At 40.1% G+C, this 17,488-nt stretch overlaps 1 protein-coding gene across 5 annotated transcripts in view; it reads left to right on the forward strand.

Annotated features, from left to right (window-relative positions):
• The first annotated feature begins 225 nt into the window (after positions 1-225).
• The window catches only part of LOC129773931 (protein daughterless), a 122,752-nt gene continuing 105,489 nt past the window's right edge, over positions 226-17,488 (forward strand). For all 5 annotated transcript variants that reach the window (XM_055777602.1, XM_055777600.1, XM_055777601.1 and 2 more), the window contains exon 1: positions 226-556. In XM_055777602.1, coding sequence (XP_055633577.1) covers positions 475-556 — 82 coding nt within the window. In that variant the 5' untranslated portion in view covers positions 226-474. The remainder of the gene's footprint in view (positions 557-17,488) is intronic.

Consider the following 17,488-nt stretch of genomic DNA (forward strand, 5'->3'; position numbering starts at 1 on the left):
CAATAATTTTTTTGACAAATTGAAATCCAATCGTAATGATTGCATGAAAAATAAAACTAATGTCCATACATCAGCTGTCGAGCTCACTGGGCAGCGGTGACAAGCTTCGCTCAAGTTATCAAGAAAGTTTTCCCCTACGTAAGCAAGATCAAGCGGGTGAAGCCCGCATGAGCCGAGAGGGTCTCTCACCGCCGGGAGTACGCAAGAGCCTTCAGTTATCGTTTCGCTCGCGCACTGCGCTGATGTTTTTGTCCGTTTGCTCCCGTGTCTTGTATTGTTATTTTTCTGTGTGCTCTTGTTGCGTTGAGGAACGATTCTCGAACACACTCAAGCCCTGTCCGGTGACAGCATTGTATGAGCGCCCTGTAGTGTTTTAGCATAGGAGGCTGCTGCGCGCTTGGGTGATCGTGTGGATTTGTGTTGGTGTTGTTCGTCGCTCGAGGAACATCATCACACAGAGAAGGAGATATCAAAATGGCTACTAGTGATGATGAACATTACCATCTCTATGAAGTGTTTCAAAATTGCTTCAACAAAATCGCCAACAAGCAGCCTGGTAAGTGTGCAAGCGGATCCCGAAGTCTTCAATCCACCCGCTAGCGTTGGAATTGGAGCTTGAAGTGCGGTTCGAAAGTGCGAAATTGCTAGTGCATGTTGTCGGGTTCTGTCCGTGGAGATTTTTTTTTGTCATTCGTTTCACTTTATAGTTCGGAGCTCGTTGCGTGTGTGGTGGTGTTAGTGCGCTAGGTGTGTTTTAAAAATTTGATCGCTGCTGTGTCGTCGAGCAGTCCCCCGCCTCCCGATGAAGTGTGCCTGTGTGTGTAGAGCACTGACGACAATCACTCGGATTTTGCTTATGTGCTGCCGCCTTGTGTGTACAAGTGTACGGATATATCAGTGCGCTCCAACGGGAAGAAAAACGAATCCAAAGAAAAAGCCTTTATGTCAAACTTCGATAAATATTTTGTTGTCAAATAGTGCTGCTGCTGGCCGCAAAAGACTGGTGAACTCCAGCTATACATGTGCATATGATGCAGTGAACCGCTCCTGCTGTTGTTGAAACATTAAGCGTGATGCAATGGTGGAGATAAATATGCGTTGAAGCTGTTTAGGCTAATGATTTGGGCGCTGGATGGATGCAGCGAATCGGAGAATAATGGTTGCCAGAGTTGCTCATCATGTGGAGGGAATGGAACACTACACGCACTGTCGGATGATATTGGTATCTCAAGGGCTCAACAGATAAGCGAAACATTTTTATTTTTGGAACTATTAATTTGATACTGTTATATTACAAATTTATATACATATATTTAGACGCACGCTCCATGCAAAATGCAACATGATTAAGCAAAAATTTCATTGAACAGATTTCTATTTCGTGTTATTATCTTATTGCATTTGAATTCATGATTCTATAGTCAATATATAGAATTTGATTGGAATCGCCACCTTGATTATCACAATATATCTGTTCTGATGTTATTGTCTTTATAATCAGTTATGTTATTCTGTTGAGTTATGATAATCGTCAATAAATTACATAGTTTCTCCAACGACTATTGGATACAGCCGACATCACTCGACAAGACCGATTATGTCGAAAAATGATGCACTACAATAAACTACAACCATTGACTTCTTCTTCAATGGCACTAACGTTCTTTTAGAGGCGAATGAACTGAAAAGTTTAAAGCCTCTTTAATCCAACATCATCATCATCACTAACGTTCCTAGAGGAACTTCACCGTCTCAACGTAGTATTACTTGCGTTATTTTTATTAGTACTTAGTTGAGATTTCTATGCCAAATAACACGCCTTGAATGCATTCTGAGTGGCAAGCTCTAGAATACGCGTGATCACAGTGCAAGTCGGAGGAAATTTCTTTGACGAAAAATTCCCCCGACCAGAACGGGAATCGAACCCGAACACCCGGCATGTTAGTTATGACGCTAACCACTCGGCCACGGGAGCACGTTATTGCATTGACTTGCAGCATGTATCTTTTTTTTTGTTTACTGAAAGTCAATGATATAAATTGGAGTTCGTTAACAATTGGTCGATGTTATGTCAGAGAGGACTAAGTCGCATAACAAAAAAAATGTTGATAGGTCTAGGGGCCCGGACGGGATCTTGACATAGGACAGTAATTGTGTGTAGTAATTGCATTTAAATTGAGTTTTCATTTAATCTTTTTTGATACATCAAACGGAATCCCTGACCGTTTCCTGTATGAACTTGTATCTTGTATTGTAACTTGTATACCGTTTCCTGTATGAACTTGTATCCTTTATGGGGTGAATGAGATATCGTGATAGGATCCGAAATCACATTCTATTCAAAAATATACACAAACATATCATTAAAGCCATTAGGCGTCGTGCACAAATTACGTAACGTCAGAAATCCGGATTTTGGACCCCTCCCTCCTACGTAACGCAATTTCCTTTCTCTAATACACAGTAAATAACGCAACAGAAATCAAAGACATAGTTCTATGTCAAAATTGAGTTATTGAATGCATTAGGTTAAGCATTTTGTATGCTACATATCATATTAATCAGAGTTGCCAAATCAAGCGTACAGCAGGAATAACGTATCGAAATTGTTTTAAATGATCTAAGAAAACCCATTGTAGTACTAAACTTTAAGTTCGTTTTTCTCGAAATCATAAAAATGTTACATAGTCCGGTCTGACTTATCAACGACCAATTTACCTTACCATTTAATGCCTAAATTTCATAAATAACGTATAGAATCAACACATTGCGAAGCGTATTTCCATCGAATATCTTAGAAAAATGGTCCCGAATTTTTGCAACTAGCGAAGATGTAGCGTTTAGCCCAATCAGCTCTACAACGTCTCTGTCAAGATATGAATGTTTAAATTTTGACACCACTGTCCTACGTACAACATGTATGTATTGGTTCTAACTTAACAAGTCTCTCTGATACGGCGTTGCAGCAACAACATAGGGTCTGATTCTCGAATACACTTCACGGTGGAAACGAAATAAACGGCACGCCATTGAACTACGTTTTACGAGTTAGTGAAGTGTCGAAGATAATAATGAGTTTTCAGGCAGAATGAGCACTTTTCAAATAAAAATTCATTAATGAAAATTAACTTCTTCGTATCAAACTGGTATTTAATGTGAGTGGAAAACTTTGTTTTCTTCATGTGATGCAATAATCTCATACAAAATTTTCATCTGAAGATAGTTTGATATTATAATGATAAGTTTAGTGGGAAACTAATCTCGTATCCAGATGTCGGCACCGTACCGTTGTCATCGCGGATACGTTTCATTCCGTTTCCACCGTGAAGTGTATTCGAGAATCAGGCCCATAATATTTCATGGACGTGTTGGATGTTTCGTATTCGACCCCTTCTCGGAACGGGTTTATTAGAGAAAATTTGTTTGTAATTTTTTTGAGGAAATGTTCAAATAAAGCATGAGAATAGAATGAACATGTTTTTTCATGGCGATGTGCGCTACAACCCGTCTTGATGTCTGGTTTTCGACTGGCTGTCTGAGGTGAACGACGATTAGGCGAAGGCAAAGGTTTAGGAAACAGAGTTAATCATCGGCGAAATTTTCATTTTAAGAGATTAGAGGGGTGGAGCCCAGGACATGACTATATTGTTGATTAGGAGGTTTTCTTTTTAACGAGCGCATTTCTGAGCATGCATTTTGAAAGTGGAAGATCCTCACAAGAGCAACGTTGTATTAAGAGGCTTGAGACTTTTCATGTCTTTCTACTCGAGTTTTTAAAATGGTCTATTAGAAGTTCTAATTGGCCATTTTAAAAACTCGAGTTCTAATTTAAAACATCAAACCAACACTTTGGAAGCTTTCAAAAAACACAATTCAGAAATTTCCGAATAAACTCAGGATTACGAAATGTTGTTGAGTGAGGGTCTCCGTAGCCACATTGGTGGCGACAATTGGTGGGTACAACTGCTCTGCTCTGAAAGAAACATCGTACTGTTGTGCTATGAATAACACAATAATGATCATATCGTCTCCGCTGTCCGGTGTTCTAACAGGAATACTCTTACACCTGAATGGCTACTGTGTAATGTATCATATGCAATGGCACACGATTGAAATCCGGCTCTGTTACAGCTAAAAATGCTAACGAGTCCTAAATAAATAAATAAATGGAATAAGAAAATGTTGACTGTTCGTTGACAGGGTCGAGATAAGGATGAAATGAATGACGACTGATGTGAATGTTTCTGTTATCTATAAAACACTGACGAGTTTTATAGATAACACGACGAGACGAGATTTTTTTTTATTTGTTTCATGTTCAATTTTGAGACTTTTTTTTTCCATCAACGTATTGCTTAGCCATCATTCTGACTGAAGACTGAAGAACTTTTTTCACAACTTATCAAAACTGGAATTAAGTTAATTACGAATTGAATGTTGACGGTATGACATTTTATTTCTCTAACGTCATATGGAATGGTTTAACAATCTAAAGGGTTCATGTGGAATGAAAATCTCACTTTTTTTGAGGCATGCCGCTTCTCTGCATATTAAAACAGGAACGCAGTCGTTGGCAGCGCCTTCTGCATACTCAGAAATCGCCATCCTCAAAGATTAATTACAAATTAGTAACGTTTGTAACAAGTGCAAGTAACGTTTACAAAAGACTAAATGCGGATCTTTACAAATCATACGTGCTAAGGGTGCAGTTTGGATCTAAAATCACTATGGACTTCGCAAACAGCAAGCGAAAAACGTGTCAGTTCCTATAAATGTGATTGTTGGTGGGAGAGAATTTGAAAGTGAAACAGAAGCGTGTGATTTCCTCGCGATGCGCATTCCCTCCGTTCTTTAAACAGCCAACGTCATATAGAGCGACAGAATATGCTGCATCAAATGTTTCGCTAATGCTGTAGCTATTGACGAACGAACAAACGTGATGAATTATAGAGGTTTGAAACTTTTCAGTTCATTCGCCTCTAGTAGCTATTGACACGTTTTGAGTATTACCCGTAAAAATTGTTGATGCGTTTAAAAAGCAGTAGAGTTTCCATGCTCTTGGTCCCGATGGCATACCCACCGTTGTTTTCCGTTAATGTGGAAGAGCAATAGCCGAACCACTAGTCACCATTTTCAAGCGCACTTTTGTGCGAAGAGTTTCCAATGTGTTGGAAAACGTCTTATATGTTTCCCGTAAACAAAAGTGGCGACAGGCGGAATGTAAAAAAACTATCATGGGACAACCAGCCTCTCTGCTGGATCTAATCTTTTTGTTCGATCACATTCTGCGAGCCACGATGATCCATATTTCGTTCGATCAACATGATTGAATTTAACTATCATCTGTTTGGTGGCGATGGGAAGAAAACACAGGTTGATGTTATTTATACGGACCTAAAACCTTCTGAATTCGAGTCCAAGAGTTGTCAGCTAATAAGACCTGCCTGGTGAAATTTCCCCTTTACTAATTCTTAAATTCCAAAACTTATCTATTTCATAAATTTGTATATAGCGTTGCGTACGTACGAGCCATCGACTACACGTCGATTGAAAGTCGCCTGGCCAGTGTGCATTTTCAAATTGCGCATCTTAGCCTTTATATAAAATAGCCTTCTTTGTTCAAGTTTAATTGGTTCAGCGTTTGGGTTGACAAATATTATAAACATTAAAAGTTCAATAGAACACTCAAATTTGTTGATACTTGACTTTAGCAATGATTGTCTATCGTTTAACTCTTTGCGGTCGTATTTAATTTTGGCCCGGGTGTCGTACTGTTCGGAGTTAATTTCCCATGAAATAGCAGTGACACATATCGTGTAAAATTATGAAAGGTAACTAAGATCTATTGTTTTTATTGTGAGCTGTATATATTCACTGAACAATTCCATTCCGTCATTTTGGATGGTAGAAAAGTTCGTATATGTGTTATTATAACCCCACATTATCTGCAAGTTAGTGGTGCAGAATTATTTAAGAAAAAAACAATTGACGCGAGAAGATTTTGTTCCCAAAATACATTCCTTTTTAATCCGATGCATTCGATTCACCTTATTACTGCTCAAATAATACGATATTATTCATTTTGAAGTTTTAAATTTCGAAGCACAAATTTAAATTAGATACAACAAGAATAGAACAAGCAAATGTTAGATTCTTCGCAATGCTAATTCTGTTCTAAAGAATAATAAACATATTTGGCAACCCTCCATCGAATTGGCTTTTGCACACATAGCCACAGCGAAATGACACCTTCAGTCGTATGTAGTGGCTTTCCCACCCTCATCTACTCGTTCCCTCCGTCATCGTTTGAATGCTACATTTGCTTTGGCTGGCTTGCTGTCTGACATAGTGTGAGTGTCGCTACAATGATTGTTATTCTTTTTGCCCTTCCTCCCTCGGTTGCGCTCCGTTTGGTTGTGCCACCACCAGCAGCAAAACCAGCAACGGACGGGGAGAGAGAGAGATACAACACAAGAAAGCGCACACGACATACGCATACAAATCCTGCCCCTCTCCGTCGCTACGCACATTGGGTGAACCCCGCAACCTCCTAGAGCATATCTATCTTTCATCGCAGCAAATCTATTTCGTTTTTCGGTCAACTCCCTCGTTCGCTTATGGGCGCGAATCACGCGTCATGACTTCCCTCGAAAAACTAAATAGTAACTTTTTGATTTCACAATCGCGCATACTTAGGACTGCACATACATATTTACATACACACACGTGAACACATTCAGCAATAGTGTTGTTGTTCAGCGCTATGAAATATGAATTCCATCTTCGAGATTACTATCGCTAGAGCAAAGCTCTGCTCCCTTCCTTCCAAACGTCCGAACTGAGTGCCTTCGCGCACAGTGCATAAAAGATTCTGAGTAGGAGTTACCGTCTTTTTTTCTTGATTTTCTCCGTCGATACCGCGAGATACTGCGGCGGATAAGCAAAGCATGCAAACTGTGTGTGGAAATGGTTTGTGCTCTGGCAGTCGCCTAGTAGCACAGCACCACGGCCAAGATTGCGACGCGCTATAACGAAAATAGAGAATTCTGAGGAGCTCTGATGCTGATGATGAGTTTTTGCTGCTGTGGGATCCGTCGTTCTATGCTTTGTTTTGATGAGGTGGATATGTCATGGACGAATATTTATACGAATATCGTATATTCACCAGGAAGCAGATGCTTTTGTTGAACGGATTCTGCATTAAAATATTCTGTTTTGGGAAGAAATGGCTATATTGGAAATATCCTATTGTCATTCATATAATATGGGCGTTTGAGGCGCGGAGCTGAAAGATCGCCATAAGGAAGTGTGATATCTTCTGGACGCTGTGTAAAGTATCGTTGACATGAATTTTGCAAATTTGCATTCATTAGTGTTAATAAAATTGACAGTTATTCGGAATTTCCGCATATATATTGTGGTCATCGACCAATACTGGTAACATTTGCCCGGAGCAAGCTTTTTTTCAAAGATGCTTGTAGTTAACACTTGATATTTGAAAATCTTGCGATCGTTTGTAATTACTAGTTTTATCCACTTTGTGATGTTGAGTGTGGATTAATAACTAATGATAATCACACGGTTTGAAATGGTGTAATGGAACCTGTCTGATTATTAAATTGGCTACCGCAGTAGATAGCAATAAGCAGTTCGTTAAGTTAAATTTTTACTTCGTTGAAAAAGCCGAATTTCGTTGAAATAAGCACCATTTGCGGGAAGTTTTGATTTTCTGTTTCCATTGCACAATAAGAAGCTTTAAAAGTCGTCCGAAGACATTTTTGATATAAAGTTTGAAATATAAAAGTTAGAGTAAAGAAAACCTTTTTTTCATGGTGACTACATAGAAAAAAGCGCTAAATCGGTTATTTTGAAAGATTGAAAAAAACCTTGTTCTACAAAGTTGATTAAAATAACTGGAGCTACAATATTGTCGAACTATGTTTACCTTTATCTATAAAAATAAGAAAGTCAAATTTTGAAAGTTTGAAGACGACGAATTAGAGATATAACTACTTATAAACGTATCAAAGTCGCAGGACACCTCCCAAAGCAAGAAAATTATATTTTATACCAATTGAAAGCGAGAATTAATAACTCGATTTTTTAAATTTTTTTAAAGATAACTCGATTTTTTAAAATTTGGTCCCCTCTGACTTAAATCGGGAGAAATGGGGGAGTTCAAAAACTGAAATAGAGTGGTCACCCTGTAAAGTTTGTAAACCACTTCTGCACGGCTTCGATTTTGTTCACCCCATTGAGGTAGTACGGATTTCAAATCGTGGAAGCATATTCTATTGTTCCAGCACTGAACAGAGATTTCAAGAAAAGTGGACATTGGACGAATCTCTCGCAGTTCGCATAATGAATTCAAAGCTGCGGGAGGCTTTTACAACGATATAGTTGACATGAGCTAACTCATCCAAAGAAAAAGAAGAATATCCGTCGACAATACCGTATTGGAGACATCCGGTTCGATGGATTTCAGTTTGTTGAAAGCTGGTCAGCACTGGAAAAGTGACAGACAGGTTTCATGAACTTAAAACTATTTCAGATGTTTGAATGATTGAAAAAAAAACTGATGAAAGTGCTTCGAGTTAATAGATTATATTGATTTGGATTGAATTCTGGTACTCTATCTTTGTTTAAATGCGAGCCGAGAGACTTCTCTCAACGAAAGGTATCTGGTATATTTTAATCTTCAGGGATAGAACCGGAAGATTCTTTAGACAACTTCAATTTATACTCAACTTGTTCCAGCCACCTTCTCTGTAATAACCTCTATCGTTTCAACAGAATGCGACGTAAACACGAGGCTAAATGTCCCGCCCATTGCACTACGCACTTGTAGATCTGGACTGGACCGCCAAGGGCTTGAGAGTGCTCCACAACAATTTGATAAGGGGTTTTCGTACCTGTACTAGTTACGCCAATAATGTGAATTGCATCACAACTGTTTCTGTCTGTTGTCATAAGCGAATCGTGGGAGACACTCTCGTCGATCATCTCGAGACTGTGCCTTACATGACATTATGATTAAGAGGGATCCTGTTTCGTTCTGTTTTCCCCTAACATAAATTTCATTCAAAATGCTATGAATTAGTTACAGTCGCACACCAGAATAAGTCAACTTTACGGGAAAACCGGTTTCGTGCCAATTTCCCGCAGTTATCTTCAATCGATCTATCCTATGTAGAGCTTGAGAAACGACCAACTTCTCTCATTTTAGGGCTTAACTTTTTGTGGTCGTTTGTCTGCTCTAGCCACCACAGCAAGGAACCATGTTAATCTTTAATTTTACTCAACCAAGTATCAGTTTATGCTTTTCCTAAACGAAGCTTGATGTCTAGTGAAGCTTTTCGAGAATCAATACGGTGGTCCTATGAGTAATAGATAACGGTACTCAGTGTCAAACAAAGTAGTCACCCACACAAGACAACGCACAGTGCGTTTTTTTTATCCCTTTTTGTTTATTTTAGGCTCATTAGCATTTTAGCTGTAACAGAGCCGAATTTTAATCGTGTACATGTCACATATTTATCATATCTATAATTAGCACATTACACAGTTGCCATTTTTCGGCGTTAGAATATTCCCTTCTATACCATTGCAAATGGTACATATTTACACAGTAGCCATTTAGGCGAAAGAGTTTTCTATCTGTTCTTCCATTATCCACAGCTAAGACTAGACAGCGGAGACAGTCGTTGATCCATTGTTGAGTTATTTTTAGAACAGCAGCCCGATATTTCTGCAGAGCAGAGCAGTTGTATGGATGAATCGATCTTATTTCGACCGTGGATCGATCTCCATCGCTGATGATTGTTGCGTGGACGTAGTTATTCTGTAACAATACAAAGATGGTCAATGGGGGCCCTGAGTTTTGAACTCACGATCGATCGCTTACTAAGCGAACGCGCAACCAATGTAGCTACGGAGACCCCCGCACAGTGCGTTGAATGCATAGAAATGTGGGACAAAAATCATAACAGCAGAATTTAGCCATTGTAACACTTTGGTGTGATTAAAAAAAAAGGTTGTTTATAAGTATCAGAACTACTGTTTGCATAAATATCTCATGTTATTTGAATAATCACATAAGTGTCTCAATCGACAAAATCTTTTTTATGTAAAAACATCACATTAAAAAATATTTTTCATAATTTTGCATGTATCACTGCGTTTACAAGGAAAAATAATTCCGACCAATACGACACCCATGTCCAAATTTTATACGTCCGCAAAGGGTTAATACGACTCCGTTTTTCATCGAGCCGGTGAAGTTTGCGACACAATACTTTTATCGGAATTCTTTTTTTATACTATTTCTCTATTTTTAAGAACAATATTGTTGTTTGGCGGTGAGTTTTGCTGTCATCTCGTCTGTCAGTATTGTTACTTTTTCTCAGCTGAGGTTCTTGTTTGAGGTTTGTTTTAGATGATGAAAAGTTGTATAGCATGACAAAAGAATCAATGTGAGGAATTATTGATAGGATTGGAGATATGATCCTATGTTCTTTAATATCGAAAGTATGCAAAAAAGTGCATTCTGTGTTCCTCAATGTCCGCAGTCAGTTAATTTATCTATTTATTGTCGTCAATCAAAATTGTAGACCGATACATTCTTAATACTACTTAAAACGACTTACTTAAAACTAAAAAAACTAAAGAGAGCTGGCTGGATAATTTATCCGTTTGATTCAAAATAGGATTTTAGCAAGTTACATGATCTAAATTTTTATTTATTTATTTTTTCGTCAAACCAGCGTAGACTCAATATGCTGCCCAAATATTACAGAGAAATTTAACTATTGGGTTTGGGAAAAAGAAATGTCGTATATTGTCAATATATGACAACACTTAAACATATCTTGTGTTGTACTTATCGCATCGGGTCATACGGCTGTTTAAAGACGACCATCTGTGCTACAAGTGTCGTTTTGACAGTGTTGTCCTTTTCAGTCTCAAGCTATAACGCGTCAAAGATGGAGTCCACCATGCAAGAAATTCGCCATATTTTACGTTTTTAGTACCTGCGAGGTAAAACTTCAACGAAGGCGGCCGAAGAAATTCGTGTAGTTTATGGACCCGATACTGTAACGATTCGCACAGCACAGCGTTGGTTTGATCGATTTCGTTTTGGTGTAGTGGCTGTCGAAGATACACCCCGAACTGGTAGGCCAATCGTCGTGGAAACCGATAAAATCGTTGAAATCATCCAAGTAGACCGGCATGTGAGCACTCGCTCGATTAGTCAGGAAGTGGATATAGACCATAAAACCGTTTGGAACCATTTGCAGAAGATTGGATTCCAAAAAAGCTGGATGTATGGGTGCCACACGAGTTGACGCAAAAAAAAATCTTTTAGACCGAATCAACGCCTGCGATGCACTGCTGAAACGGAACGAACTCGACCCATTTTTGATGAAGATGGTGACTGGTGATGAAAAGTGGATCACGTACGACAACCTAAAGCGAAAAAAGTCGTGGTCGAAGCGCGGTGAGCCGGCCCAAACCATCGCCAAGCCCGGAATGACGGAAGGTTTTGCTGTGTGTTTGGTGGGATTGGAAGGGAATCATCCACTATGAGCTGCTCAACTATGGCCAGACCCTCAACTCGGTTCTCTACTGTGAGCAGCTTGACCGTTTGAAGCAGGCGATTGACCAGAAGCGGCCAGAAATGATCAATAGGAATGGTGTTGTTTTCCACCAGGACAACGCTCGGCCTCACACATCTTTGATGACCCGCCAGAAGCTACGGGAGCTCGGATGGGATGTTCTATTGCACCCACCGTATAGTCCGGACCTGGCTCCAAGTGATTATCATCTCTTCCGGTCCATGCAAAACGCTCTTGGTGATACTAAGTTGGCTTCAAAAGAGGCTTGCGAAAACTATCTGTCTGAGTTTTTTGCAAATAAGGAGGTTTTTCCCCAACCCAATATATCTTATTCTATACAGATAGTCTTTAAGCATTGACCTTGACATGGTTACATAAATTATTTCACTGTGTTTGTTACAGAGGCTCATAATACGATTATAACGACTATATTTGGTATAATTCGTAGTAATCTATGTAGAAAATGTTAGGGTTCCTCAGGTGCCTAATCTGTGCGTAAAAACTTAGCATTCCTAATATTTTTTCTGAGTCCACTCGTTGTGATATGATGTGAATAATAAATAGAATCATGGCAGAGTTCCGACGTTCTTTTAGGCTTTTAATATTGATTAGCATACATCGTACTTCATATGGAGGGAGATGATACGAAGACGAGTCTAAAGGGTGTGTCACATCAAATTGCATCACGGAAAAAACGCTGTAGAAATTCGCCCAGTAGACCGATCCTTCTGAAAATTTTAGACAGTAAAATAAAAACTATTAAACAACTTTTGGCATTTTCTTCTTATTCATACTTCGAGCCCAAGCCCGTATGCTCGCACCTTCCTCTTTACCTCGTCCATAAGGTTCTGTACAACGTCAGGTTGTAGTTTTTTTTGAACAGAAATCCATTTTCTCTTGAAGTCCGCCTCCGATTTGACAACTTTTGGGTTCTTCCGGAGGGCCTGCTTCATAATCGCCCAATATTTCTCTATTGGGCGAAGCTCCGGCGCGTTGGGCGGGTTCATTTCCTTTGGCACGAAGGTGACCCCGTTGGCTTCGTACCACTCCAACACGTCCTTTGAATAGTGGCACGAAGCGAGATCCGGCTAGAAGATGGTCGGGCCCTCGTGTTGCTTCAATAGTGGTAGTAAGCGCTTCTGTAGGCACTCCTTAAGGTAAACCTGTCCGTTTACCGTGCCGGTCATCACGAAGGGGGCGCTCCGTTTTCCGCAAGAGCAGATCGCTTGCCACACCATGTACTTTTTGGCAAACTTGGATAGTTTCTGCTTGCGAATCTCCTCCGGAACGCTGAATTTGTCCTCTGCGGAGAAGAACAACAGGCCCGGCAGCTGACGAAAGTCCACTTTGACGTAGGTTTCGTCGTTCATTACCAGGCAATGCGGCTTCGTCAGCATTTCGGTGTACAGCTTCCGGGCTCGCGTCTTCCCCACCATGTTTTGCCTTTCGTCGCGGTTAGGAGCCTTCTGAACCTTGTATGTACGCAGGCCCTCCCGCTGCTTGGTCCGCTGGACGAATGAACTTGACAAATTCAGCTTATTGGCGACATCCCGGATCGAACTTCTCGGATCACGTCTAAACTGCTTAACTACGCGCTTGTGATCTTTTTCACTGACGGAGCATCCATTTTTGCCGTTCTTCACCTTCCGGTCGATGGTTAGGTTCTCGAAGTATCGTTTTAGTACTCTGCTGACCGTGGATTGGACGATTCCCAGCATCTTACCGATGTCCCGATGTGACAACTCCGGATTCTCGAAATGAGTGTACAAGATTAATTCACGACGCTCTTTTTCGTTCGACGACATTTTTCCAAATTTACGAAAAATTGACAGTGAAGCATGGCCAACGTGATCTATACACTCTTATCTGATTATAAAACCAAAGCTGAAGATATAATTCCTAAAAATTAAATTTCTGCAGCGTTTTTTCCGTGATGCAATTTGATGTGACACACCCTTTAGTTTACGAAGTGCAAATAATAAAAATTGTTTTTGTACAGATTGAATTCTGTCTCCGTGTGAAGTTATGTAGGTGGACCATACAATACTACAGTACTCGAGAATTGATCTTACGTACGTAATATACAATGTTTTTATTGTGTACGGATCGTGGAAATGATAACTAAAGCGTTTGATGAAGCTCAACATATTATTTGCTCTATTGATGATTGTATTATAATGATCAACGAAGGTTAGTTTCGAATCTAAGACCACGCCTAAGTCTCTTACTCGTTGACATCTTTTGATGGGTTGATTTCCCAGCTTAACACCATTGTTCAATGGTGTTCTTCATCTTGTGAAAGTCATCAAAGTGCATTTCCTAACATTGAGCTGTAATAAACTCTTAGTGCACCAACTATATACTATGTCAACTTCATTTTTGAATGTTAGAGAGTCTTCTTCATATGTGCTAATGACACATATCGTCTTCTTTCTAATTCCAGTCCAGGTCGGAGAATTTTTTCACAAGAGATCATTCTATTCCTATATCAGGAAATTATTCTCTGGTGTCTAGTTGCATCAAATCGGTATGTGATCTAAGACTTGGACAAATTACAAACAACATTCGCGACAAGAGGAAAAGATTCGCATCAGACGGAGGCAAAATTGCCCAACTTATTCGCTTGGCTCAACGACGATACAATGACGCAAATACAAACCTCACAATGTTCCCCCGATAAAAGCGGCGGAGAACGGTAAAATTTAAATCAGCCTCCCTCTCACCCCTCCCCCACCACTGGAATGGGGCCTCGAGCCGCGTGACGTTTCCGTCCGGAACACGTTTTTTTCGGGTGACATCGACATAAAAACGTGTACATGCTTTCCCTTCACGCGTGGTAACACGCATGGTTATCCACAGGGGGATAGAGGAGACAGAATCGCGAGGCTCTGTTTGCAGCAGCAACCAGCGTCAATATGCAACCCCCTCACTCTCTCGAAACACGTCGATTCCAGGCAGGAGTATAAAATACACATTATGTTGATTTGATTTGCTCCAGTGGGTACTGGCGTTGAGGTTGCTCCCGACTGGCTGTGAACTCGTTGGATTGCAAAACGTTAAATAGACCCCAAATCATAACTGCCGATTTCGGTTCTGGCGCGCGCCTTCCAAGACACCACCAACCTCCAACTGTGTGGCTTGGTGGCGGCGGCCAAGGGGAGCGACAATTGAAAGCCCTCGTCGTTCCCTGCATCTATTACTCTAAGCGTGAGTGGATTGTGTGTCGGTTCGCTTCTTTCTCGCACTCTTTTGCATCACATATAGTATATGTTGCGTCCCTCGACCGATATCTCTCGGTCTCGGGCGGCTTCTCTCCATAGGGTCGTCGGGTGTTGTGTGTACTTTCTGGTACACTCTCCTCCGGTGCTGTGAGCGGCGGTGAAGGTGGCCACATACTGACACTGGCAATGCGCTCTACACCTAATGCTGCCGCTGCTGCTGTGACTGTGTGGTGATGGTGCAGCATAAAACGGGCGACCGAGAGAATACATGAGCACCACAACATCATACACGCACGTACAGTAGATGGCAGACACAGGGGATAGGGACGTGGAAGTGGAAGGCAGCCGAGAAACAACAACAGCGGCCACAGCAGTAAAAAAGTAAGAAAACTCCATAGAAAGAGGCTTTCGTTCCTTTCTTGAGAAAACATATAAAATTATACGGTGCCTACAGTCGTCAGGTTCGCTTTTGCTTTTGCAGCAGCAGCAGCCAAAAGGGCAAGAAGCGAGGATAACAGTTCAAAATTTTATTATATTTTGTGCCCCAACCGCGCGTATTGCGTATTCCGAAAGGAGGAAACAGGGAGACACAGCGCCCAGAGCCCGTAACAGGGGCAGCAGGGGTGTTATTTGTCACGGTTCGTTTTTTTGGGTCATTTGTAATTTCGTAGACAGATATTAAAATTGCAAGCTTTGTTGGAGGGTAAGATTGTCACTGTTATTCCTTTCCTGCGACTTTCCGCGAATTTCCAACTGTGCAATTTGCAACGACTCTATATGGCCGTATACATTTCATTTTTTTATGTAGTTCGTGATAAATATCGAATAGCGATAATTATTTTAATGGATATAATGAGTATGCTTAACGTCAAATATTTTTTTAAACCGCGCGGTATCATTTCAAGATTCGATGATAGTTATCCAGTTTTCGGTTGGAATACTCGAAATGGAAAGTAATCACCCTGAAAACAGCGGTGGGCTGTTTCATTAGAAATACATTCAAATTCGGGCTTCGTTTTTCTAATATGATCTCGCTTCCCGCTGCTAATCAAGGTCACCAAAACTACTTCTGCTGATTCGCGGTTTCCCTGTCATATTCAGTATGCTAAGATGTCCATATGTGTAAAATTCCTATTGGAGAGATTTGGCAGACAGATAAAAATATGAACATGATTAATGTGGCGTTAAGTTAACAACTTGACACTTCCCTTAGTTTCTAGAAACAAAATTCTACAGATCCTTATTCCTTGTCGGCATAGTTTCTGTTAGCGGCGGATAAATGCGAAAATTATTCAATTTAAAAAAAAGAGTTAAATATTAACGCGTAACACAAATCAACTCGTTGTTTTTAACGTAGGATTACTTATTTTAAAAAAAACACTTTGGAGTTGTAAAGTTAAAAAATCGGTCGTGTACACGGAAACTTGTCAAATTCTGAGCATTTATGGCTCAGTCATTTCTTGGATTTACAAGATTTTGACACCAATAGTTCTGAGCACACCTTAATAATCTTTTTCAATTTAGAAAATTTCAACAAATTTCAATAGCTGTTTCGTTAAAATAGCGTTGTATCAGATTCCCCATTTATTTGTGCAGACCGCAATACAAAACGATATAGGCGAGCGCTAGAGATGAATGATTTCAAAAAGAAAACCAGCTTTTTTCTCTTTTTTGAGGTAGGACTACGTCTTTCATTTCTATACCGGGGTGTAAATTCAAAGTTTCGAAAACGAATGCGTTACGCCGGAGAACGAGATGTTGAGCATTAATAGCTCCTAAACAACTGAACGAAATGGTATGATAAACACTTCGCGTTATATACTTGTTATTTTTCGATTCAAAAACTTGTTACAATAGCCTTAAAATTGCTTTCAAAACAGGCTATTGAAATCACCAATCGATATATAAGCGAGTGCCGCTCGGAAATCCACTCAGAATGCTGTCGCTGTTGTGGTGAAGCTAACTTCGTTCATCATAAAAGCGCTGATGAACGGTGTCACCAAGAGCCTGTTTGTGCACCTTAGACCAGAAGGGAATTCATCAGGAAGAGAGTGATGCCACTGAAAAGGCGACCAAGAAAGTAACAGCATCGAAAATTGGTTCCGCTTGAGGCATCGGAGCAGCCGCCACACATACACATACACGTGCGCAACTCATTTCGTTTGGTGGTTTTCGAGCATCGAGAAGAATCCGGAAAGATGTCATGGTTGCTGCAAAATAATCTGCCAGTTCCTCTTGGAATTGAAAATTACATTCAAGCGAAAGAGTTTATTTTAATGTTTTCTGTTCGTACTGCGATCAAATGCATTTCGTTTTGTGATTTCTCAATAAAGTGCAATTAATAGGAAAGCTTCTAAAGATTATTCTTCCCCGTCAGTAGAATATTTTCGTATCCAATATTGGATGCATAAAACCTTGTGCCCCCAACGTAACGTTCTCGTTTTCGAAGTCCCCCAAACATTTATTTATTCATTCATTCAGAATGGATTCAGATTCAACTTCAAACAAATGATCACTAAATCAACGATAGTCCTACGTCAATCTTGAGGTTATACCACAGATATAACCCACTTCCTGTTTTTTCATTTCTTTCACACATTGACAAATTGTTTAATTCTCATTATAATATCAATATCAATATTTGCTGACATT

This window comes from Toxorhynchites rutilus, chromosome 3 (genome assembly GCF_029784135.1).
Source record: "Toxorhynchites rutilus septentrionalis strain SRP chromosome 3, ASM2978413v1, whole genome shotgun sequence".
Classification (NCBI taxonomy): domain Eukaryota; kingdom Metazoa; phylum Arthropoda; class Insecta; order Diptera; family Culicidae; genus Toxorhynchites; species Toxorhynchites rutilus.